The sequence below is a fragment of the Nyctereutes procyonoides genome, unplaced genomic scaffold (assembly GCF_905146905.1).
Source record: "Nyctereutes procyonoides isolate TBG_1078 unplaced genomic scaffold, NYPRO_anot_genome, whole genome shotgun sequence".
NCBI classification, from domain to species: Eukaryota; Metazoa; Chordata; class Mammalia; order Carnivora; family Canidae; genus Nyctereutes; species Nyctereutes procyonoides.
In genome coordinates, this window is record NW_026575044.1 from 39,574,153 (window position 1) to 39,601,078 (window position 26,926).

The 26,926-nt window shown below is 36.4% G+C and overlaps 1 protein-coding gene across 1 annotated transcript in view; it reads right to left on the minus strand.

Moving 5' to 3' along the window:
* GREB1L (GREB1 like retinoic acid receptor coactivator) overlaps window positions 1–26,926 on the minus strand; it is a 156,855-nt gene that overhangs the window by 90,337 nt on the left and 39,592 nt on the right. Inside the window, exons 5-7 of the mRNA XM_055323629.1 lie at window positions 23,237–23,413; window positions 17,971–18,147; window positions 15,111–15,233 (exon numbers count right to left, since the gene is read on the minus strand). Of these exons, the coding sequence (XP_055179604.1) occupies window positions 15,111–15,233; window positions 17,971–18,147; window positions 23,237–23,413 (477 nt within the window). The remainder of the gene's footprint in view (window positions 1–15,110; window positions 15,234–17,970; window positions 18,148–23,236; window positions 23,414–26,926) is intronic.

Genomic DNA, 26,926 nt, shown 5'->3' on the forward strand with positions numbered 1-26,926 from the left:
CAAATTCTGATTTTGCCATTTACTAGCTTTTTTCACCAAATACTATTCCTTTCTAATATTCTGTTTCATGATCTGAAAAATGGTACTTATCTCACCATAGCAGTTAACATGTTTAGCACAGTGCCTAGAACACAGTAGATAATCAGTAAATATTCGTTTTGCTAATAAAAACCTTTTTTAAGTAGATGCCACACACTCAATACGGGGCTTGAACTCATGACTCTGAAATCAAGAGTCACATGTTCTACCATTGAGCTAGCCAGGCGCCCCTACTTGGCTAAGTCTTGTTAAGGGTTACCCCCTTAACAAGATTGAGAACTTAAATCTTAACCATCACTCTTTCTGCCCTTGACACCTTGTATAAAATGTGGACATAATTTGCTTCTTTCCCAAATAAAGTACACTGGACCTGTTTTCACATTCAGATTGCAACTAGAGTAATGTTCTTCCAGTAAGACACCATATGCTTATTAATGCTCTATGAGGCTGCAATAGTTATTTAGGTCAGCTGTGTTTTACTTTGGACTCAATTGAAACAAAATTCTCCCTAAAATTAATATTAAACAAGATACTTCCTAATCTGTTCTTACGCTGTTGATTTTTTAAACAGCTTTAAGTATAATTAACAATAAGTGCACATACTTCAAGTAAACAATTTGATAAGTTTTTACATATATATGCCTGTGAAACCATCACCATGGTCAAATAGTGAACATATTTATCATCCCTAAATCTTCTACCTCCTTATACTTCCTCCTTCCTGTGTCTCTCTTGCTCCCCCATTCCCAATCACTGACCTGTTGTCACTACAGTTTGCACTTGCTAGAGTTACATATAAACAGACTAACACGATATTACTTTTTCTTTTGTTTGGCTTCTTTCACTCACCATAATTACTTTGAGATTCATTGCTGTTATGAATATCAGTAGCTCATTACTGTTTATGGAGTTGTATTACATTGTATGGACATATAACAATGGATAAATATTCACCTGAAGGACATTTGGGTTGTTTCCAGTTTTTGCAATTACAAATAAAGCTGCTATGAACATTTTTTTAAAAGATTTTATTTATTCATTAGAGACACACACAGAGAGAGAGAGGCCGAGACACAGGCCAAGGGAGAAGCAGGCTCCATGCAGGGAGCCCCATGTGGGACTTGACCCCAATAATCCAGGACTATTCCCAGAGCCGAAGGCAGATGTACTTAACCACTGAGCTACCCAGGCGTCCCATGTGCACAAGTTTTTATATGGTCATATATTTCCTTTCTCTTGGGCAAATATCTAGGAAACAGAATGGCTAGACTATATGATAGATATATGTTTAAGTTTCTAAGGAGCTACCAAACTGTTTCCCAAAGTGGTTTTAACTGTTTTATCTTCTCAGCAGTGTATTAGAATTCCAATTCCTCCACATCAATGCTTGGTAAAGTCAGTCCTTTAATTTTAGTTATTCTAATAAATGTGTAGTGATATCTCATTGTTCTATTTGCATTTTGCTAATGCTAATGGTGTTAAGTATCTTTTCATGTGCTTAGTTGCCATCTATGTATCCTTTGCCCATTTTAAAAACTGGTTTGAGTTTTTTAAAAATCTTTCTTCTAAATACAATTCTTATATATGTTTTGCAAGGATTTCTACCCAGGCTGTGGCTTGTCTTTTCATTCTCTTAATAGTGTCTTCTAATAAGAATTTCTTAACTTTAATGTAGTCCCAATTTATCAATCTGTTCTTTTATGGATTGTTTTTGGTGTTGTATCTAAGAAATCTTTGCCTAACCCAGGTCACAGATCCTTTTTCCTGTTTTCTTATAGAAGTTACATATTTTGTAGTTTTACAGTTAAGTATATGATCCACTTAAATTAGTTTTGTATGTGGTGTGAGATACGGATTGAAGTTCGTGATTATGTATATGGATACCCAATTGTTCCAGCACTACTTGTTGAGAAGGTTATCCTTTCTTTACTGCATTGCCTTTGCGCCTTTGTTAAATGTACATATATGTGTGTGAGTTTATTTCTAAACTTTCTATTCCATTCCACTGATCTAACTGTATGTCTTTACACCAGTACCATGTTGTTTTAATTACTTCAGCTTTATAATTCTCAAAGTCAAGAAGTGTTAGCTTTCCAATTTTGTTCTTTTTCAGAGTTGTTTTGGCTATTTTAAGTCATTTGCATTTCCATATGAATTTTAGAATTAGCTTGTCAACTTCTACCAAAAAACCTCTGGAATTTGATTTGGATTGTGTTGAATCCTCTCCAAATTGAACTACCATTTTTTTTTTAAGAACAAGAGAGATTTATTTGTTTCTAATGTGCTGAGGTTTCAACATAAAACACTGAGGATTGAAAAAATAATACTCTTAAGTGATATTTGCTTGATTATGAGATTAAAATGAAACAGACAAAACTTCACTGTTTCTCTTCCAAATTGCTGATGGTAAAAACACAACAGCACAGAGGTGACACTCTGGAGTCACATTGTCAGGATTTAAATTGTGGCTGTGCCACTTATGAGCTGTGTGGTCCTGGGCAACTTTCTTTTTTTTTAATTTTATTTAAATTCAATTAATCAGCATATAATGTATTATTAGTTTCAGAGGAAGAGGTTAATGATTCGCCAGTCTTAAATAATACCCAGTGCTCATTACATCAGGTGCCCTCCTTAACGTCTATCACCCAGTTTCCCCATCCCCCACTCTCTCCCCTCCAGCAACCCTGTTTGTTTCCTATGATTAAGAGTCTCTTACAGTTTGTCTCCCTCTCTGATTTTTGTATTGTTTTATTTTTTCCTCTCTTCTCCTATGATTTTCTGTTTTGTTTCTTAAATTCCAAGTACGAGTGAGACCATATGATAATTGTCTTTCCCTGATTGACTTATTTCCCTTAGCATAATATCCTCTAGTGCTATCCATGTCATTGCAAATGGCAAGAATTTTTTTGATGGCTGAGTAGTAGTCCATCACATATATATATCTTCTTTATCCACTTATCTATTGATGGACATCTGGGTTCTTTCCATAGTTTGGCTATTGTGTGCATTGCTGCTATAAACATTAGAGTGATGTTGCCCCTTTGAATCACTACATTTGTATCTTCGGGGTAAATGCCCAGTAGTGCAACAGCTGGGTCATAGGGTACCTCTATTTTCAACTTTTTGAGGAACCTCCATACCGTTTTCCAGAGTGGCTGCATCAGCTTGCATTTCCAACAGTGTAAGAGGGTTCCCCTTTTTCTGCATCCTTGCCAACATTTGTCATTTCCTGACTTGTTAACTTTCACCATTCTGACTAGTGTGAGGTGGTATCTTGTTGTGGTTTTGATTTGTATTTCCCTGATGCTGAGTGATGTGGAGCATTTTTTCATGTGTCTGTTGGCCCTTTGTATGTCTTCTTTGGAGAAATGTCTGTTCATGTCTTCTGCCCATTTCTTGATTGGATTATTTGTTCTTTGGGTGTTGAGTTTGATGAGTTCTTTATAGATTCTGGATACTACCCCTTTATTTGATATGTCATTTGCAAATATCTTCTCTCATTCTATATTGATCATCTTTTGGTTTTGTAGACTGTTTCATTTGCTGTGCAAAAGTTTTTTATCTTGATGAAGTCCCAATAGTTCATTTTTGCCTTTGTTTCCCTTGCTTTGGAGACACATCTAGTAAGAAGATGCTGTGGCTGAGGTCAGAGAGGTTGCTGCTTGTGATCTCCTCTAGGATTTTGATGAATTCCTGTCTCATATTAGGTCTTTCATCCATTTTGAGTCTATTTTTGTGTTTGGTGTGAGGAAATGGCCCAGTTTCATTTTTCTGATAGTTTGTTGGTGGCATACAGAATATAATTGATATTTGTATCAATTGATATTTGTATCCTGAAATGTTGCTAAGCTCACTTATTAGTTCTAATAGCTTTTTTGTTGATTTCACTAAAATTTCTACATAGATCACCTGTGGTCTATAAATACAGTTTTATGACTTCCTTTCTAATCTGGAAGCCTTTTCTTTCTTTTTCTTGCCTGACTGCACTGCTAGAATCTGCAGCTCAACTGGATACAAGTAGTAAGAGCAGACATACCTGTCTTGTTATGATCTTGAGAAGAAAGCATTTAGGTATGTAGGTTTGTATTTTTTATGGATGTTCATTATCAGGCTGAGGAAATTCCCTTTTTTCTAGTTTGTTAAGAGGCTTTATCAGGAATAATTATTGGATTTTGTCAATGTTTTTTTCCTGCATCTATTGAGATAATTATATGACTTTATTTTTTAGTTTGTTAACATGGTAAACATTAATTGATACTCAAATGTTAAACCAACCAAGCATTCCTGGGATAAATCCACTTGGTCATGATATATTACCCTCTTAACATATTGTTTGATTCAATACGCTAAAATTTTATTTAGAAATTTTTTATGAAAAAAAAGAAATTTTTTTGTTTATGGAGTGAGTGCCTGGGTAGCTCAGTTCGGGTAAGCATCAGACTCTTGGTTCCAGCAGGTTGTACTCTCAGGGTCGTAAGATCAAGCCCCATGTTAAGCTCTGTGCTGGGCTTGGAGCATACTTAAGATTCTCTCTCTCATTCTTCCTCTGTCCCTCCCACACTCACTCTGTCTCTCAAAAAAATTTTTTTGTATTTATTCATGAAAGACATTGGTTTGAACTTTTCTTATAATGTCTTTGATTTTGTTATCAAAGTAATGCTGGCTAGAATGAGTTTGGAAAGTAGTCCAGTCTCTTCTATTATTTGGATGGGTTTATGTAGAACTGGTGTTATTTCATGTTTCAATATTTGTGGAATCTACCACAGAAGCCATTTGGGCCTGGAGGGTTTTTTTAAGGAAAGATATTAACCACATTTTAGTGTATTTAAAAGATATAGGGCTACTCAGGTTATCTATATCTCTTTTTAAAGATGTATTTCTTTGAGAAACAGAGAGAGTGAGCACAAATGGGGAGTGGGGCAGAGGGAGAGAATCTCAAGCAGACTTCCCACTCAGCATGGAGCCTGGGGCAGGGCTCCATCCCACAATCCAAGAGATCATGACTTGAGCAAAACCAAGAGTTGGACATTTAACTAACTGAGCCACCCAGATGCCCCAGTTATCTATCTATTTCTTATGTAAATTTTTGTAATTTGTCTTTGAAGGAATTTATTTATTTCTCAACTTTTTTGTTATGAAATGTTCCTAACATTCTCTTATTATCCTTTTGATATCATTCAAATGGATAATGTCACCTCTCTCAGTCCTAATATTAATAATTTGGACTTGTTTTTTTCCTAATAGGGTGGCTAGAGGTTAATTGACTTTTTCAAAGAACTGGTTTTATACATTTTTTTTCTATTGTTCTTCTGTTTTTTATCTCACTGATTGCCACTTTTGTCTTTATTATTTCCCTTTTTCTGATTACTTTGGAGTTAATTTTCTTTTTCCTAGTTTCTTAAGATGGAAATGGAGTTCGATTCCAGATCTTCTTTCCTCTAAGATTTTTATTTACTCATTTGAGAGAGACAGAGACAGTGAGCAAGAGCATGAGCAGTGGAGAGGTTCAGAGGGAGAGGAAGAAGCAGACTCCCCAATGAACAGAGTGCCTAATGTGGGGCTAGATCCCAAGACCCCAAGATCCTAACCTAAGCCAAAGGCAGGTGCTTAACTGACTGAGCCACCTCAGGGGCCCCAACATCTTTTTTGTTTTCTAATATAGGTTTAATGCTATAAATGTCCCTCAAAATATTGCTTTAGTGGCATCCCAAAAATTTTGTTATGTTGCTTTTTCATTTCCATTCAATTCAAAATATTGTTAATTTCCTTTCAGGTTTCTCTTTTGATCCATGGATTGTTTAGAAATATGTGATTTAGTTTCCAAATATTTGGAGATTTTCCAGAGATCTTTCAGTTATCAATTTATAATATAATTAAGTTTTAGGTAAAGAACATACTTTGTATTATTTGAATTCTCTCAAATATATTAAGATTTGTTTAATGAGCTTTGGTACAGCGAAGGAAACCATCAACAAAACCAAAAGAAAACCTATTAAATATGAGAAGATATTTGCAAATAATATGTCCAATAAGGTGTTGATATTCAAAATATATAAAGAACTTATACAACTCAACACCAAAAAAACAACAGAGGAAATGGACAGAGGGCCCAAATAGACATTTTTCCAGAGAAAACACATAGATGGCTAGCAGACACATGAGAAGATGCTCAGCATCACTAATTACCAAAGAAATGCAAAATCAACACCACAACTAGACCTGTCTGCGTGGCTAAAATAAATTAGGCATGAAATATCAAGTGTTGATGAGGACGCACTAAAAAAGGAGTCCTCGTTCACTGTTGGTAGGAATGTAAGCTGGTGCAACCACTGTGGAAAACGGTATGAAGGCGCCTCAAAAAATTAAAATTAGAAATACCATACAAACCAGTAATTCCACTACTGGGTACTTTCCCAAAGAAAATGAAAACACTAATTTTAAAAGATGTATGTACCTCTATGTTTATTGCAGCATTATTTACAATAGCCAAGATATGCAAGCAACCTCAATGTCCATCAACAGATGAATGGATAAGAAAGATGTGGTGTGCATGTGTATGAATACACAATGGAATATGATGCAGCTTTAAAAACCAATGATATCATGCCATTTGGGACAACAAGGATGGACAAAGAGGGTTTTATAGTAGGTGAAATAAGTCTAATAAAGACAAATACCATACGATTTTGCTCATAAGTGGAATCTAAAAAAACAAATCAAATGAATAAACAATGCAGAATCAGACCTATAAATACAGAAAACAAACTGATGGTTGCCAGAGGTAGTGGTGGAGGGCTGGGCGAACTGGGTGAAGGGGAGGCTGCAGATTTGCCTACTTCCAATCAGACATTGAGAATGTAGGCTCTTTCTTGGGCAGGGGTTGTAGTATTGCCTTCATCTCCTAATTCTATCCCCAGAATCTAGCATAGTACCTGACCTGCTGAAAAGTCTCAATAAACATTTGATGAATGAATGCAGGGGAATGAGGGGAAAGAAAATAAATACCAAAGCATTCCCAGCATATTTGGAAAAAGTAGACTGTGTTTTGGGGTTTTGTTTTCTTGGTATTTTTAGGAGGTCTGGAACAGTGCTCAGTCTAGAACAAAGTATTTTCCCTTACTGAGATAAGACCTTCCTAAGTATTCTATCCAATGTCTGATGAACCACGAAGTTTTCCTCTAGTTGATATGAACAGTTCCTGTTCCCTGGTCCTTTTTACTCGTTTTGGCCAGAAGCAAAGGTTGAGTTGGTCTGCTATTGATTTTTCTTTTTTTTATTTATGTTAGTCATACAGAGAGAGAGAGAGAGAGGCAGAGACACAGGCAGAGGGGGAAGCAGGCTCCATGCACCGGGAGCCTGACGTGGGATTCGATCCCGGGTCTCCAGGATCGCACCCTGGGCCAAAGGCAGGCGCCAAACCGCTGCGCCACCCAGGGATCCCTGCTATTGATTTTTCGACTTTGGTTCTCCTCCTCTTCTTTTCCTGTACCTCCTGTCCCTTACTCTTAAAATCTGAGAAACATGAATATCTTACAGAATTTTATGTAGAGACCAGTATCATCTTTATATTCCTGTTCCTAGTACTCAGTTATTGACCAATAAAATTGTCAGTTGTGAGCAAAGAAAGTTCAAATTCGGTTCTGCTGGCTTCTAGCTGTATCTTGGACTTGTCTATGCTAACTAAGTACTGGCCTTTTTTCCTACAGATGCATAGAAAGCTGAAGAAAGATCAGAAAAGGCAGATATTTTCTACTGAGCTATATACATTTGGCTGAATCCTGAGAATTTTTAACTATGAAAAATATAAAAAATAGAAACAAACATGCTAAAAAATCTCACTTCTCTTACAATTGTTTTTTCTGTCAGTATATACCCTTCTATGTTTTATCTGCATTATATTTTACACATGACATAACAAAAATATACTTAATATTACTTCTTTTACTTAATATAATTACATTCTATGTGGCTGCATAGTGCCATAAATATCTTTTTTTAAAACATCTTTGTCATGTAAGCATGCTATTATTTGTTCAGTTTCTATACTAAGGTAACTTCTCCTTTTTAGTTAATATAAAGAAGAACTTTAGTGACTATCTTGACTTTCCTTTTAGGTTATTTTCTTGGCTAATCCCCTAAACTGAGATTACTAGAGTAAAAGATATAAATTTTTTTAATAAAGATTTTATTTTATTTATTTATTCATGAGAGGCAGAGACACAGGCAGAGGAAGAAGCAGGCTCCATGCAGGGAGCCCAATGTGGAACCCGATCCCAGGACTGGGATCACATCCTCAGCTAAACGCAGACATTCAACCACTGAGCCACCCAGGTGTCCTAAGATATAAATATTTTCAATGTTCTTGTTACATATTGCCAAATAGCTTTCTTTTTTTTTTAATTTTTCAATTTTTATTTATTTATTTTTTAACCAAATAGCTTTTTTTTTAAATTTTTATTTATTTATGATAGTCACACACACACAGAGAGAGAGAGGCAGAGACACAGGCAGAGGGAGAAGCAGGCTCCATGCACCGGGAGCCCGACGTGGGATTCGATCCCGGGTCTCCAGGATCGCGCCCTGGGCCAAAGGCAGGCGCCAAACTGCTGCGCCACCCAGGGATCCCCCAAATAGCTTTCTTAAAAGATTATACCACTGTTCATCTCTACCAGCCTGGCTGTGAGTGTTAGTCTTAATATATCCTTGTTAGCAGTGTATATTATCACTTAAAATGAAATTTTGTAGCTAACATAATTAGTGAAAATTACTTTTCATTGTTATTACTTAGTTTCTTCATTTCTACAAAGTGGGCCATATTCCTTATACTTGCTAAATAGTGGATTTTTTTCTTTTGTAGAGGAGGAAGAGAGGTCTCACAAACACATTCATGGCCCCATGTTGGAGGGATATGATCGCTGATTTTCTTTCTCTTCAATCCCCTGCATTCATTCATTAAATATTTATTGAGACTTTTCAGCAGGCCAGGTACTATGCTAGGCTTTGGGGATAGAATTAGGAGAGGAAGGCAACACTACAACCCCTGTCCAAGAAAGAGCCTACATTCTCAATGTCTGATTGGGAGCAGGCAAATCTGCCAGCCAAAGCATTCCCACCACATTCGGAAAAAGTAGACTGTGTTTCGGTAAAGCATTAACTCGAATATTCACAAAGAACTAAGTTTAGAAAAACCTGCCAGAGGAACTTTTGATTATACTGACCTCAAGGAAGTTTAGCAGCTAAAGAAAGACAAATCTAAAGAGGAAAGGGACAAACATGGCTATATTTTAGGGACGGTTAAAAGATACATTCTAATAGAAACTGCTTTCTAAATGGCTGTCACCAGGGACAAAGAAGTTTTACTGGGAGAAGAAGAAGGGGAATGGAGACAAAATAAGAAAACTATGTGAGCAAGGCAAGTATCATGAAGTATTCTGATGGCAGCATGAGATTTTTATTAGGATTGGTTCTGTCAAAAAAAAAAAAAAAAGGATTGGTTCTGTCTCCTCCATTCCTGGAGACCAAAGTCACCTGTGAGGCTCCACATTGCAACTCTCTCACTATAGCAACCACCCCATAGTAGAGTCACCACAGTGGGAAATACAAAAACTCAAAAGAACCAAGATATTATTATTACAGCATAGCATCCCTGGCCTGTACCACTTACTCTCAAAGTAGTAAGCACTGAATCCCAGTACATGTGCATACTCTGAGTCTTTTTCCCTATTAAGACCAAAAATACAAAAAGAATACGTGAAATATTTATGTATTGTTTAAATAATAATTACAAGGCAAATACCTATGCAACGAACCACCGTCCAACTCAAGGGAAAAAACCAAAATGAAGTACTCCCAGCAGCCAGTACCCTCTTCTGTGTTGTCCCACTCCTTTACTCTCCTTTCCCTCCCAAAGTAACCACTGGGCTGTGTATGTATTCCTAAAATAATTTAGTTTTTCCTGGTTTTGAACATAATAAACATGAAATAATAATGGGTGTGGGTGAATTCTTTTGTAAATGGCTTTTTTGCTCAATGTGACGTTTGTAAGATTATTGTGCTGCATGTAGGTATAGTTTGCTTGTTCTCATTGCCGAATATTTCATTATATAAATGTATCACTATTTATCCATTCTGTTATTGATGAACATGGAGTTGTGTCTATTTTGAGCCAATTTTTAAGAACACTGCTATGAATAGTTTTATATATATATCTCTTGGTGCATGTGTTGAGTTTCTTTATGGAGTAGAATAGCTGAAACATAGGATATGCATATTTTCTACTTGGCTATCTGTTGCAAATTACTTGCAAGATGGTGGCATCAATGAAGATTCCTACTATCAACAGTATTCTTGTTGGTTGAAATCTTTGCCAACATTTACTACTGTCATACTTCAACTTATTGCCAATTTGGTGTGTGTATAACAATATCACATTGTATTTTTAAAGTAATCTCCCTAATTACCAGAGTGGTTAATTATCCTTTCATGTAATTTTTGGCTCCTTGTATTTTGTGTTTTGTGAAGTCTTTGCTAATTTTTTTCTGTTAATATGTCTTTTTCTTATTGATTCATAGGCATTCTTTTTTTAATTTTTATTTATTTATGATAGTCACACAGAGAGAGAGAGAGAGAGAGAGAGAGAGGCAGAGACACAGGCAGAGGGAGAAGCAGGCTCCATGCACCGGGAGCCCGACGTGGGATTCGATCCCGGGTCTCCAGGATCGCGCCCTGGGCCAAAGGCAGGCGCTAAACCGCTGTGCCACCCAGGGATCCCAATTCATAGGCATTCTTAATATATTTTTCATACTCAACCTTTGTCACTTTTACGTGTTACACAGATTCTACAGTTTATGGCTTGATTTTTCACTCTTTTCATGGTGCCTTTTAATAATCAGAAGGTGTAATTTTAGTACTGTGAAATAGTCTTTTCCTTTACGTGCAGCACTTTTTTGTCTCTACTTTTAAGATATCTAAGATATTCTACAATATCTTCTAAAAGTTTGATAGTTTTGCCTTTCACATTTAGATCCTCCAACTACCTGGAATTGATTTTGTGTAGTGTTAAATAGGGGTCCCATTTTATTTTTTCCACATAGGATATCCAATTTCTCAGCACCATTTATTGAAAGAAAAGGTCCCATTTATCTGCAAGTCACCTCTAGAAGTACAAAATACGTAGAAGTTGGGCAGCCTGGGTGGCTCAGTGGTTTAGCGCCACCTTCAGCCCAGGGCCTGATCCTGGAGACCCAGGATCGAGTCCCAAATCAGGCTCCCTGTGGTGGAGCCTGCTTCTCCCTCTACCTGTGTCTCTGTCTCTCTCTGTGTCTCTCATGAATAAATAAATAAAATCTTTTAAAAAATACCTATAAGTCATGTGAATCTGCTTTTTGGACTCCCTACTCTGTTCTGCAGCTCTGTGTCTACTCCTGTGTCAGCTTCACTCTGTCTTTAATTAGTAAAGGCTGATGAGCTTGATACATTATAGGGCAAGTCCTTTCATTTGATTTTAGTTAATCCATGATTTAGCAGGTGTCAGTAGTTTGTTCTTTATTATTGCTGAATGGTATTCCATTACATGGATACACCATATTTTTGCCTAACTACTCATGAGTTGATAGGCTTTTGGTTGTTTCCAAATTTCAACTATGACTAATAATGCTGCTATGAACATTTGCATGTAATTTTTTGTGAAGACGTGTCTTCACCTCTCTTAGGTACATGCTCAGGTGGAATTGCTGGGCTATGTAGTAGTTTATATTTAAACTTTTGAGAATCTGCCAAATTGTATTCTAAAGTAGCTGCCACATTTTATATTAAATATGTGTTTCACATAAATTTTCCACCATCCACAGACTCTTATTGTCATCTGTCTTTTTGAGTATAGTCTTTCCAGTGGGTGTGAAGTGCTATCTCATTGTGGTTTTGATTTGCATCACCCTATTGACTAACGATGTTGAATGTCTGTTCATGTGCTCGTTAGTTTTTTGTATATGTCTTTGAAGAAGCGTGTACTCCAAATCCTTTGACCATGTTTTGATTGTATCGTCATCTTATTACTGGGCTGTAAGAGTTCTTTGTAAATTCTGGATACCAACTCTTTTTTTTTTCCAACTCTTTATTAAATATGTGTTTCACATATTTCCCCCCATTCTGTTGTCTTTTCATTTTCTTAATGTTGCCTTTTTAACTGTAAAAATACTGAATTTCAATAAGGTCCTCCTACTCATTTTTCCAGAAATGAATCCTTATATTTAGAGTTAATTGATTTTTGACAAATGCAAGTCATTGACAAAAAGACAGTCAGTTCAAAGATGGTGCAGGAACAACTGGATATCCACATGTGAAAAAGATGAACTCAGATGCTCACCTCACGCCATATACAGAAATTAACTCAAAATGGCTCACAGGTTTTAATGTAAGAGATAAAACAATAAAGCTTTCAGAAGAAAACAGGAAAGAGAAACTCAAGATCTTTGGCTGGCAAAGATTTTTTCGATTCTTGAATTCTTGTCCTGATTAAACACAATACATGTATGTCCATGTGTATTTGTATGTGGTATATGTGCATGGTGTAGGTAGGGAACTATGTAGCTACCTTTAGTCAAAATGATAAACTATTCTACTGGGATTGCTGACTAAAATTTGAATTATCAGTAACATAAGAATGTTGAATACAACATACAAAGAAAAAGTGGCGATCCAGCCAGAACAGAAAATTCAGAGCTTGGCAGGTAGAAATCAAAACAAAGCTCTGTGTAAATAGTAAATGAATCCCTTTTTCAAATACTATGCAATGCTTACTTACGTTTCAGGCTAAGAAATGTTGATTACCAGTGAGTCACTGACTACAGATTAAGAAGACAGTCTCCTACAGAAGGATGAATCTCTATCACCTAGGGAGATGCTGCATGCTTTAATGTTTGCAATGATTTTGTAATACTAAGATGAAATTCTTAAAGCCTATTATTTTCAACATGTGTAGGAAGAAACTGCTGAAGACTCACAATTCATCAAGAGGAACATTTCAGATACAAAGCCTCACTTTAAAGGTATTTTCTTCTATTAAATTCTATGGATTGTACCTAAAATTGTTAATAGCTAATTTTATAGACAAATGGCCACTTTCACCTCTACAAGGGACACACAAGAATATGGGCATAAATCTTGGCCACCTGTGTTCACTGTGATTCAGTCAGTGCTTTGCGTCTCTTCATGAGTTGATGGAATCTTTACTAAAGCCTCAATCTTGTTTCAGGGCAATATTTGTTTTCAAAATATATTTTCCAATATAATTAAAACTGCATTATTACTTATTAACATTTTAATATATTTTCAGGTACAGCTGGTTATTTATATATCTACCTATCCCTTTTAGGAAAAGTAACATTTTTAAAAAGATTTTATTTACTTACTTGACAGAGAGCACAAGCAGGGGCTGCTGCAGAGGGAGAGGAAGAAAAGGCTCCCCACTGAGCAGGGAACCCGATATGGGGCTCAATCCCAGGACTCTAGAAACATGACCTGAGCTGAAGGCAGATGCTCAATTGACTGAGCCACTAGGAACCCAGGAAAAGTAACATATTTTATTGTGCTTTTGCTCCTTTACGAGTCGTTTTTTAATCACTGGAGCCATTGGTCAAGTATTGGAACTCTGCCTTCCAGTGTCTGACAAGGGTTTTAGAACAGTAAATTCTTCATACACTTTTATTGTAATAAAGTAAACATTCATTTTTAATGCTGTAGTTGTAAAATCGCATTTCCCTAGCCCCAAGGTCTAATAGAAGAAAATATACAATGAAACCAGCCAAAATACTAAAATAATATTCTAGGAGAGACATATAGTTTTATCATTATTGTAATGAAGGCTAATTAATGTTTCAGTGCCAAGAGCCAAGTGCTAACTTTTTCTTTCTTGAATACCTAGTAACACAATGTTCTCTCATTTATTCTAAAGAGATATGCTCTCTCTTCTTAGATCAGAGCCTCTATCTAAATCTCTCGGACAATTTAAAAATCAGACTTTTTAAATCCTGGGTGAAGTGGACTTAGCTGAGTACAGACACATAACAAGAAGAGGGCCAGAAAAAGTTAGCCTTTTAATCATAGCTATTGTTCTAAGACTTATTGCTAATAACTACTCATTTCTTGGAAGTAGAAACGGTTTACTAGCTCATCAGAATTTCACATAAATCTGAAAGAGGAATGCTAAGTAGTGAAATAAATGAAGACAGCTTTGTTTTCAACTTGTGGTTAAGGGGACACTGGCAAAGCACATATACTGTGAAGTCTGCATATCAGATGAGCAAAATGGGTACTTTACCAAAAATGAATTGAAAAAATTCACAAATTCTTTTAAAATTCTTTCCTTCTTGCCTTAGATATAACCTAGACTGGTTCTAAATAATTTTCTTAAATACTATCTGCAGTGATCTTTTCAGTTACAACCCTCTAGTCCTTCAGCCACCTGGAAACACCAAGTCCCACCTGGAGCCTTATCCTGTCCTCAGGGCCTGGGCCAGTGCAGTCCTCTATATTGGAGGAATTTTTAGAAGTCTTAGAGTAGCAGCTTATCTGCTCAGTATCAGAGGGGCCATTCTGCTGATCCTGCTCTGATACCTAACCTAGTTTCAGGCACTAAAATTTTATCTGGTTATTGGTAACCAAATCTCTATCTTGAACCACTAGAAACTTGAGCCTGGATTCTTCCGTCATGATCCTTAGTCCTATCTTGGGATCTTGCTTAGTATCTAGCTGGTGCAATACTCTCTGTAATGTTCTGTGGACTTCGTATAGAGCCTTACCCTAGAACTCCAGCCTTCACGAGTTATGTCTCCAATATACACCACCTGATAACCGTGACACAGACTTTGCTCATGTATGGATTTCTACCATTGCCCATTGTCAGAGTCTTCTAGAGACAGGTCCTATGCTTGGGCTAATTTCTTACTCTAATAGTAACTCTGGTAATACCTCTGTTTTAAAAGATTTCTATTCAAACCAGTCAATAGTAAGTTTTAGATGTATCACTACATATACATCTGCTGCTTGAAATTCTGAAAGAAATTATTCCATACCTGTCTGAATGAATCCTGATTTATATCCATTAGTTGTGCCATTTTCTGGTGTCACAGTGGATGATCCTGAAGAGTTTGGTTTCATTGAGTGGCAAGTAGCAGAGGATTGTCGGCTTCTACATTCTAGGAAGGAGTAAGAATCATATTTTGGGAGGGGACCAATATTCTGTTAAAACAGGTGATGGGAACACAGTTCATAAAATCTGTAAAATTGCTGCTCCGTAAGTGGTAACCACATTCCTTCTCAGAGGTTCCCCCTCCTGGAATTCTGAGTCCAACAGAATGTTCAAGATGGTGAATTCACTTCATCTCCCTAAGGCCAGATGTCACATTTAGAAGAAAAAAAAGATCAGACTTTTGTTCTTCACAGATTAGTTACCAGGGGAAAATTGCTCATAAGCAATATAACCATGGTAGTTTTATGGAGAAGATTGAGGCTAAAATACCCGTAATTTATAAAAAAACAATAAGCTTTCAGGACACCTGGGTGGCTCAGCGGTTGAGCATCTGCCTTCGGCTCAGGGCTTGATCCCAGGGTCCAGGATTGAGTCCCGCATTGGGCTCCCTGCGAGGAGCCTGCTTCTCCCTCTGCCTATGTCTCTGCCTCTCTCTCTCTCTCTCTCTCTGCATCTCTCATGAATAAATAAATAAAATCTTAAAAAAACGAACAAACAAAAATAAACCAAAAAACATCAATAAGCTTTCAAATGCTAGTTAACCTCCTATCAGAATCGAGGTAAGCTGTCTTTAACACTCTCACCTCAACTTTATGTCCAAAAACTGAAGCAAAGGAAAATATATAGGTAGAAGAGAAATTTTTAAAATGCTCAAATTCTTAGTTTTTATTAAAGGAAATACACACACACACACACATATATATAAATATTCAAGGTGATTTCTGATCATGCAACACAAAGCTTCATTTTAGGTAAGCCAATATTAATGGAGCTTTACTGTAATACTTTAATAATATTTTGAATTGAGTCAGGTAGAGAGCAATTACTATGACACCCTGTGGGGTTGTACCTTCCAAATGAATTGTACTACATGTTATACTATATTAGTCTTTAAAGGCAGCAGGTGAAAAAGAAATATAAATGGTTGCAAATGACCAGGTTAATTATAGAGGATTCTTCAGAGAGTTTCCAAGTTTATCAAATATATGCAAGGGCTGGAAGCAGTTTTCTATAACCTTCATTGCTAGAACCTTCCTTGAAGAGCTACTGTACTTTAGCCTAAAGGATATCTCTACATTTATGTGTATTACATGCATGATATTGCATATTGATTATATGCAATTGATATTATATGTCTACATATCTATATATAGATAGATAATATACACATACCCATTTCTAATTCTAGAATAGCAACTGCTATATATGTGAGGCTTCAGATGCCTGGCTGGCTCAAATGGTAGAGCATGTAACTCTTTTTTTTTAAGATTATTTATTTATTTGACAGAGAGATCGAGCCAGCGAACACAAGCAGGGTGGGCAAGATGGCAGAGGGAGAGGGAGTAGACTCCCTGCTGAGTAGGGAGTTGGACACGGGGCTCTATCCCAGGACTCTAGGATCATGACTTGAGCCAAAGGTAGAAGCTTAACTGACTGAGCCACCCAGGTGCCCCTAGCATGTGACTCTTATTCTCAGCGTTGTGTGTTCAAATCCAACACTGAGTGTAGAGATTACTTAAAAATAATACCTTTTAGGGGCACCAGAGTGGCTCAGCTGGTTAAGCATTCAACTCTTGATTTCAGCTCATGTTTTGATCTCAGGGTTGAAGGACTGAGCCCCAAGTTGGTTCTGCACTCAGTGGGAAGTCTGTTTCTCTCCCTCTGCCTTTCCCTCTGCTCCTTTCACTGCTCGCACACACACACTCTCTCTCAAATAACTAAATCTTTAAAAAAATCTTTGTAAAAAATTAAATTAAATCTTAAAAAAATTTTTTTAAATGTAAGGCTTCAAAAGCCACTCAGGATTATTGTACCTGGCTTGGAACATGCATCATTTCCTAAAGAATTATATATCATTTTAAATGCAACCAACAGTAATTACAGTGGAAGAATTAAAGGAAAATCTATACTTATAATTTTGATTTATTATACTATTTCTTACAGTCAGGCCAAAATCTTGCATAGATAACAAATGGAAGCATTAAAGACAATTATATTATCTTAATAATTAAGGAAAGTCTCAGAATCTAAGTAACTGCTCAAAAAAATAAGGATTAGATTATTCCATTGGATTAGAACAATGAATAAAACTTGTGGCAAGTCCTATCAACCACACGAAGAGGTCGATGAGGTTTCAATTGGATTCAGCTCTATAAATAAGTTAGTTAAGTTCTTCGTAACTTAAAAAAACTAAAACTTCACCAACTTAAGAGTGCACTTCCCCAGGTATGGTGAAGAAAGCACTATTTGTTCTACAGTATGTATAGTTCTAATGAAAACAGAAAATTATATATGCTTGGGAATTACCAAAGAACCTAAAAAAAGTTGAAAAAGGATGTAACCAGGAAAATGACACTTTGAGGTCCTCTCTAAGTGACAGAAGAGCTGGAAAGAGTCTGTCTGCACTTTACCCTCCCAAGAGACAAATACAAAGACACATGTACTTTTCCTAAACCCGATAGTCTCTATTGAAAATAGAAAGAAAGAAAAAAAGAAAGAAAAATAAAGAAAGAAGCTAGTCAAATAACCTGTCAGAGAGTTTTACATCTTTGGATAGTCTTCTGAACTTGGGATATTTATCTATATCATATCTAAATTCTGAACTCTGTATAGGTCATTTATTACTACTGTAACATCCTCATTCCCTTCCTTCCTTTTCCTTTCTCTCCAGAAGTTGACGCTACCTTTCCAGCAGATAAGAGGTCCTTTTGACAATACACCCTGGGAGCTTCTGACTAGGTAGTACTTTAAGTGCTTCTGCTTCTTTGGCTGGGTGGTGAGTTTCAAGTTAATATGGTTGGAAAATTCTGTGAAATATCGAAATCCTCTTTCTCCACAGCCAATACAGTTTCCAGAAAACCCTAAAAGAAGGAAAACCAAAGTTACTAGTGGACTAGTAAATTGATAAAATACTTTCACATACAAAAGGTATAGAAATATTCCAACTTTTTGACCCAATAACTTCCTAATTTCAAGGAAAAAATAATTTTAAAAAGCAAAGTTATTTATAAAGACTGATGGTAATTTAAATCCTGCTGTAAGAGGATAATGGTTAAGGAAACAGAGTGGATGTGGAAAGTATCATGTGATAGAATTCATATAGTTGACATGAAAATATGAAAAAGTTTGGTCCTAGACATATCCATTTTTCCTTTCTCCCACACTCCCTTCTTAGAGAATCTGTTGGCCCTCATTCTCTGCCCTACCCATCACGTGGACTTGCCATCATGGCCACAGCTGATTAGACTGTGCTATTATATGATCCAGTGTAGGACAGTCAGAGTCTCCTAGAATTTTAAAATAAATACAAAAAGAACCAGTCAGATGGCACTGGACCCTGGATTTGTAAGGTCTTATAAAATTGGAAGCCAAGCTGGGAGTATATCCAACTGCCTGTCAGCTAAGATGTGGGAGAGAATAAATTGAGAACCATGAAGAGGAAGCTGAAGCTGGTCTGCAGATAGGAAAGGGTATACAGTGATAGGCAAACCCAAGGCACTGCCAACTTTCCAGTTTCTATGACATCTAGCTGTACTTTCTCACATGAGTTTTCTGAGAGTCCCATTTCCTCTTTATTCATCTCCCTGTACTCAAACTAGCATTTTATTCCTTTAGATCTAACATCTAAACAATTCTCACTCAGATTAATCAAACAAAATAAAACTTTCAGTGACCTACTTATAGTAGGGGACACAGAAAGAAGAAATGGAGAAGTTGAAGAAGATGAGAGGCTATCCTTTGCTAAATTGGAAATAAGCCCCCTAATACACAGAGGAAAGTTGCACAGAAAGAATATGAGTTCCTCTGGTTGTGACTGCTGAGGACACAACATATATACTGCTATGTAGTGAATGAGGACAAAAAAAAAAAGCTGTAAATGAGAAAGGGCATTCCCAGCTCATACATACAATATCTCTCTATATACGTAACTAACTTAAAATAAATCTACTGATGAAGTGATACATTCTCTTTAAACTCCAAAACAATCTGTTACATAATTAACAAAGATAGAAAAGGAGAAAAGAGGGCAGCCCCGGTGGCTCAGTGGTTTAGTGCCACCTTCAGCCCAGGGCCTGATCCTGGAGACCTGGGATCGAGTCCCACATCGGGCTTCCTGAATGGAGCCTGCTTCTCCCTCTGCCTGTGTCTCTGCCCCACCACCACCCTTCTCTCTCTGTGTCTCTCATGAATAAATAAATAAAATATTAAAAAAAAAAGAAAAGGAGAAAAGAGAAAGGCCACCAGGATTAAATACAGAATATTTCACAATGTACCAATCTCAGAATGCTGACAATCAAGTCCGAGCATTTAGAAATGGCAGTCCAATTTATTATTATTTACTCAGCAATTATTTATTGAGCATCTACCTATATACCAGGCATTGTGTGAAACTGGAAAAATAGAGACAGTGGTAATTTCTAATCAGTTACATAATACTAGTAAGTCCATGTAATTAGTCTATTACTGTTATTTTATAGAATTATAAACATTAATATAATTTGATAAATTATTTAAAATATGTTCAGAGATGGTTTGCATTTGAGAGCATTTGGCTTTCTGTCCAATACCTTAGAGCTACAGGCCAAAAAAAAATTATCAATGACGACTGCGTAGTTCACCAAGTTCCCAAGCCATTTAACCATCCATCTCTCCATGCATTCGTGGATCTATCCAACAAATCCATCCATCCATCCAACAAATACTTGTACTCTACATGCACTAGGCAGTGTTTCAAGTACTAGGTTTTCAGCATGACAAAAGCAGACAAAACCACTGCTTCCATGGCACTTACATTGTGGTGTGATCATCATGCCTTGATAGAAAAATGCCTAGTTTGTGAAGCAGATGTAGTACCCAAACACAGTAAAATGATAAAAGAACACTTTAGCAAAAATAATTAAAGACATTGTCTTTAATTACTAATTCATAAAAGATTAGTTTGAGAATTAGAATTAACTAATTACTGAGGTGAGGTTTTATCTTTTTTCTTTTGCCTATTCTCTGAGGTGAAAAGGAAGAGAGGGTAAGGAGGAAGCAAAACAACAGAACTGGATAATCTTCAAAGAACAGAAATGGTACACTGATGATAAGCATTAATAATATTAAAGAGATAGAATTCTACAGCTCCTTTTTCAAACTCTGTATGGTTTCAGTAATAACCTTTGTTCAAGGGAGATTTTGTCTGCTCAAAGTTCTTGTTGTCATCATCACAAAAAATAATTCTTCGTACAACTAAACTAGCTTTCTAGCTTTTCTGTCAATCAATTATTCCAATTGTATGGTAGATTTGGGACACATGAATGCACTGCCAACTGGATCAATATATTTTTTAATCAATCCCCCCATAGGGGGGTATGCAGATTGAATCTGCATAATTTACATAAAAGGTTAGGCAAATTGATATTGGAGTCCACCAGGATTCTAGTATATTTGAAGCTTACATTTCCCCCCACTATATCTTAATGCATACTAAAATAATCTATCATCAGTAAGAATGTTGGATGGATGTTAACTATTAAACAACAGAGTATTGAACATATAGAATCTCAACAACATATTTATCCAAGAGAAAACTTCAACCATTTTGTTGTACTATGTTTTCAATTTAGAAAGTGGTTAGTAGGGGATCCCTGGGTGGCTCAGTGGTTTAGTGGGGGCGTGATCCTGGAGACTCAGGATCAAGTCCCACATCGGGATCCCTGCATGGAGCCTGCTTCTCCCTCCACCTGTGTCTCTGCCTCTCTCTCTGCATATCTCATGAATAAATACATACAATCTTTAAAAAAAAGAGAAAGTGGTTAGTAAAAAATCATGCCCAGTCACAAGGCTAGAGAAAGTAAGCAAAATTCCATTCCAAAATGGAATTTTGTCATATTTATTAACATGACAGAGTGGTAGAATAACTACTATGTAAAGAACAAGTATTCTGTTCCAGGCACTATGCTGGATGGGTGTCTTATAAACATAATTTGATCTTTACAACCTTGCAAGGTAGGCATCACTGGCCTCTTTATACAGATGAGGAATCTGAGACCTCAAGAGGATAAGTAGCTTGCCCATATTCTGAAAGTACTAAGTGCTAAATCTGGCATTTTAATCCCCAATTCCAACTCCCAATGCCCATGGTCTTTGATCTCCTATTCCTGGTAACATATAATTATGAAATCTATTATTCTGATAATGTTTGTTGTGTCCTTTCTGTGATATATTCTAGGAGGATTCCTCTAGTCATGAAGAATCATTGAAAAAGAAGACATCATGAGCGATTTTTCTGTTTGTGATTAGAGCCACATGTCAACTATTCCATTTGATGACACTATAATGCTTTAATTTTTTTATGTTTGTTTTTTGTTTGTTTTTAGTAATCTCTACACCCAACATGGGGCTCAAACACATGATCCTGAGGTCAAGACTCACATGCTTTTCCAAATGAGCCAGCAAAGTGCCCTGATGCTATAATGCTTTTAAAATGTTAAAAAGAAGTTTCCCAAAATTGTTATATCACAAGACGACTAGGTTACTAGCTTTGTGTCTTATCATTTTTGTGTCCCTACATCACAGCCTAGCATGGTTTTTGGCACATACTACATTTTGAACAAATATAGTTGAATGAGTGGACAAATGAGGATTTGGAAACTTCTTTGATAATGTAGTCCAATGTATAAACATTACCCTTAAGCTTCTGTGTTAAACCATCTGCTCAAAATCACTAAAAGTAAAGAAAATTAACATCTTTTTTATGAAACCCTAATGGAAATTATCACTTCTTTTCCTATGAACGAAGAGAAGACTTTGGATTGTAACTTAAGGAACCTTTATAAAGCATGGGCAGGGGTACTTTCTGACCCTAAATACTGATATATGTATTTCTAAACTTTCTGATAATACTGTATGTATAACTAGGAAAAATGCATCAAACTAAACAAGCACAGCTCACAACCAAAACAATTCTTGAATTCTTTGCCTTCTTTTCTCTTTTTCGTTTTTGTTATTTATTTGCACCAAAAACATCTATTTGATAGCACCTACAGAAAGAGAAATTCTGAGAAACAAAAACTCCAGAGAAACACAGAAACAAAGAAAGCAACAAACCTTATGTGACATCTTATCTTCTTTTTTTAAAAGATTTTATTTATTTATTCATGACAGAGAGAGAGAGAGAGAGAGAGAGAAAGAGAGAGAGAGAGAGAGAGACAGGCAGAGGGAGAAGCAGACTCCATGCAGGGAGCTCGACGTGGGACTCGATCCCGGGTCTCCAGGATCACACCCCAAGCCGAAGGTGGCACTAAACCGCTGAGCCACCGGGGCTGTACCATCTTATCTTCTTAATTATCTTATCTTCTCAATTATTAAAACTAATTTAAAATAAATCTTATTTTATTTCCCATGATGTAAGGAAGCTAGGTTATAAATAAGGGCAAACTCAAAGTAATACAGAAAGTAAAACAATTCTGAGATACAGTTACACATTTTACATCATATGTCTATTCCTAGTTATTTTGTTTGAACTCATGCTAAATATAAAATAAGAATCATATCAATCAAGTGTAGTTAGGAATAATGGGTGATATGGAGAAACTACCAACAACTTACAAAGTAATTCATAGTTGAATAACTGAGAGTTGACTTGACATCAGGTCCAAATCAATGACTCTATAAAAAGTGAATCCTGCTTTGCTTTACAAAGTATTAATATTTGATAAATCTCATGCCATCCTTTAAGCCTGGTTTTAAAAAGTGTCTTTGAGGTGGGTGTTTTGAGAATGAATAGAAAATAAAAGATAAATTTAAAGAAGTTACTAAAAGAAAAAAATGTTTCATACTTGAGTTAAACTACAGAATTCTCAAATAATTCTATCATTTTTAAAGAAAATTCTATGGTAATTTAAAATAAACTTATAGCTTAACTCCTTCATCTTAGAGGGAGTTTTATAGATGTAGAATACTCACCTAAAAGTGCATTTTTCCCATGATCATCTGGTAGAAATCGCTTGTCTACAGCACACACTAGAATGTGTTCAGGAAGATTGGGAGACTTGGCCCCCACCAGGAGGAATCCTGCTGGGATGTCAATTTGTTCCATACACAGAGATACCAAACGCAAATCCTTTCCCGCTTGACAAAAACCTAAAAACCAGTAAAAAAAGAACACAGTGAAATGTTTAGAAAAGTTCTCTCTTATCATGCATGTGGAGGGTGGATTTACCTGTCGGAATCAGCATTAAGGACTAAATTTAAAGTTCATATATTTTAACCAGACACAAAATAAGGTATTTTGAAAAGATACAAAAAGGAGGTATTTCTGACAGATTCAGCCAACACTGATGACTTCATATTTTCTGATCCACGGGTATGCTAATGATAAAATATACACAGCAAACTTTGGAAACTGTACATGATTTTTATTGCATATAATACAATATTTTTATATTTGCAGTGCAAGTTTTCTATAAATGGTGACTGTCATAGAAGAGGGAGGGAGGCTTTCCATTTCACGTAGGGAGAGACTGAACCTCAGAATTTGGTGGCTCATAAATGAATGGCTAGAACTAGAACTCAGAACTGTGAGGTCATCTTCATGAGCTACCATTGAAAAATATACCTTTCTCTAAGAGCTCACATTATAGTTTATTGAAAGAATGTATAAGGAGCCAATAATCACAAAACAATATTACAGAGCTATATATTCTGCTGCAAAGCACCTATTTCACATCTTCTGGGAGATAATCAGACTTCCCTGAACCCTAATCACATGAGTCTCCCTGGAAAACTGTGATATTCTAGACTGACTGGAGTTGGCACCTGATCCAAGCTGGCCACTGTAATAGCCCTCCTTTCTGGCTATAGTTGATCAGTCAGGGGCACCTGACATTAACTAGGCCAATCAGAGCTTTTTCTCTAGGAATTCTGAACATGGAGCCAGGAAGTGGCTTAGTTTGGTCTGTGGCAGCTTGGTTCCTTGCCTTGTGAGAGAAATCTGTCAGCACTGTCAGCAGACAGGAGGTTCAGGGGGAATGTTCTAGCAGTATGTGGGCCCCTGAAACTCAGTGTATGTGTCTTTCCCATGGTTTGATCATGAAACACTTTGCTTAGGAATTCTTCAAATAATGTCTTCATTCTACCGAAAGCTAATCTCATTTGGGTCGGGTTGGGTTTCACTTGCAGCTAAAAGAGGGTGAATAAAAGTATGATAAATACTATTTCAGAGAGTTGTGGAAGATAAAGGATGGACATCTAACTCTCCGCACACAAACCTGAGGGGACCATCATCATCACCCAATACAAAGTAGAGAATAACTATGTTAAATCTTCACGTATCAGTTCATAGGATGTTAACCAAATGCCAACAAACAAATTGGATGTGATCAGCGGGTATATGAGAAATAATAAGAAAACAATATCCAAACATTGTGTGAAACTGTAGTGCAAATAAATCTACTATATGGTTTGGCTCATCAAACCTCAAAAGTAGACATAATGGTATTGGAAGAAGTCAAAAGAAAGACTAAAATAATAAAACATTGTGGTTCAATCACTTCAAGCCCATAGGTCCCCTTTTAACATGAAAAACGTTCAAATTTAACTTTTAGTTTTGTGAATTGAGAAAAACAATAGCAGGATGCTATTCTGATTTTTTAAAACAATTTTTGAATGAATCTATATTTATTATTTACAATATAATCTATAGGTATTTGAAAAACAGTCATTTGTACATGTGAGTCATATTATTTACTTAGTTTACAAACATTTTTTGGAAACTATGGATACATAAAACCCCTAAAAAAATTCTGCTGTCCTCACCCCATTTAAGGGACAGGACTCACAGACTTGAAAGTGGGGAAATGATGATGATGATGACGACATTGGTGGCAGAAAAATATATGGAGCACTTAAAATATGCCAGGTACAGTGATAACCACTGTATAGATTTATCTTATTTAGTCCTCTCAACAACTACCAATTTCTTTCCAAAGATGGAGAAATTGAGGCTCAGAAAGGCTAGGGAACTTGTCTAAGGTTATGTAATGAGTTCAGTAATGTTCAGGGATATAAGACATGGGAAATTTACTATATAAAAATAGACCAAAAAGTATACTACTCAATTTGGCAAAAGAAAAGCTAAAAACAATTATAATCCAGATCTAAAACCATGAAAGGTGAACAAAGACATTTAACCAAATTCTAAAATACTAAATCTTAAGAGGCATTCTTTTTATTTTATTTTTCAAAGATTTTATTTATTTATTTAAGAGAGAGATTGCACACAAGCAGGTGGAATAGCAGGCAGAGGGAGAAGAGGGGGAGAGGGAGAGGGAGAAGCAGGCTCCCCTCTGAGCGGGGAGCTCAACGTGGGGCTCAATCGCAGGATCTTGGGATTGTGACACGAACCAAAGGCAGATGCTCAACCAACTGAGCCACCCGGTGCCCCTCTAGGAGGCATTTGAAAGTCCTGAAAGAAGCACTATTTTTTTTAATCAAAGGAATTATTAATTTGTGTAGACACTACACCTAGAAACACATTTCCCGTAAGAAATAGTACCTTCATCATCACTTGCTTCAAAAGGCATAATTAAACTCAGTGATGAGAGGTTCATGATTACCTATTAGTGGAAAGCAGGATGCTAGGGGAACTGTCTTTGGCACTTAGAAGTAGTAATACAACCTTCCTACAACTTTGACTCACACCGCATTAGCAAGAATAGACTAGAAGAAACAATGACTCTGTACTGATTTATAGAATTTGCAAATTATTATGAGCTTTTTAGAACATCAGAGCTATATAGAACCTCAAGATCATCTGATACAGCATCTCCGAACAGGTAGTTCTCAAACTCCTAGGGATTTATAAAGGTATTATGTGATACTTGGAATTACAAGTCAAACTAAAATAGATACCATTACCAATTTCTGAAAACTAATAAATAATGATTCTAATATCCTACTTTTAAAACAGAATGTTCTGAGGGCCTTCCCTGGTACATGTGTAGGGATAGTGAAAACCAGCTGAATGAACTCCAGGACTCACTTGTTTGAATCCCATATCAGTGTGTGGTTTTGATTTCACACAATTGGTTTTATTATCAGGCTTAATTTATACTTGTAATACACTCTTGGTTAATGATGGGAAGCTCAGAGGGCACTGATTGTGTTAATGAGCATGGTCATTTTACAAATGTGTCTAAAGATGCTCTTGTTAGGTATGAAAGTTAGATTTGATCCCAACCTCACTCATTAAATTATCAAATTATATAAAATGCACCAATATGTTTCTAGGACACCAAAAAAATGTCAAGGTAAAATTTAGTGATTATAATCCAATTTTGCTTTCCACGGTAAGAGGGAAAAGCCTACCTCATTCTGCAGCATGTTCAGTAGCAGAAAATCTGCAAGCAGCAGCCTGAAACCTTTCCATCATATAGAGCAAAAATACAAAAATTACAAAAATAAGCTAGTATACCCTTTAATCTTAAATTATAAAAATTCCAAAATGTGGGTATTAAAATTAGATTTAAAAAAAATAAAATAAGGGATCCCTGGGTGGCGCCGCGGTTTGGCGCCTGCCTTTGGCCCAGGGCGCGATCCTGGAGACCCGGGATCGAGGCCCACGTCGGGCTCCCGGTGCATGGAGCCTGCTTCTCC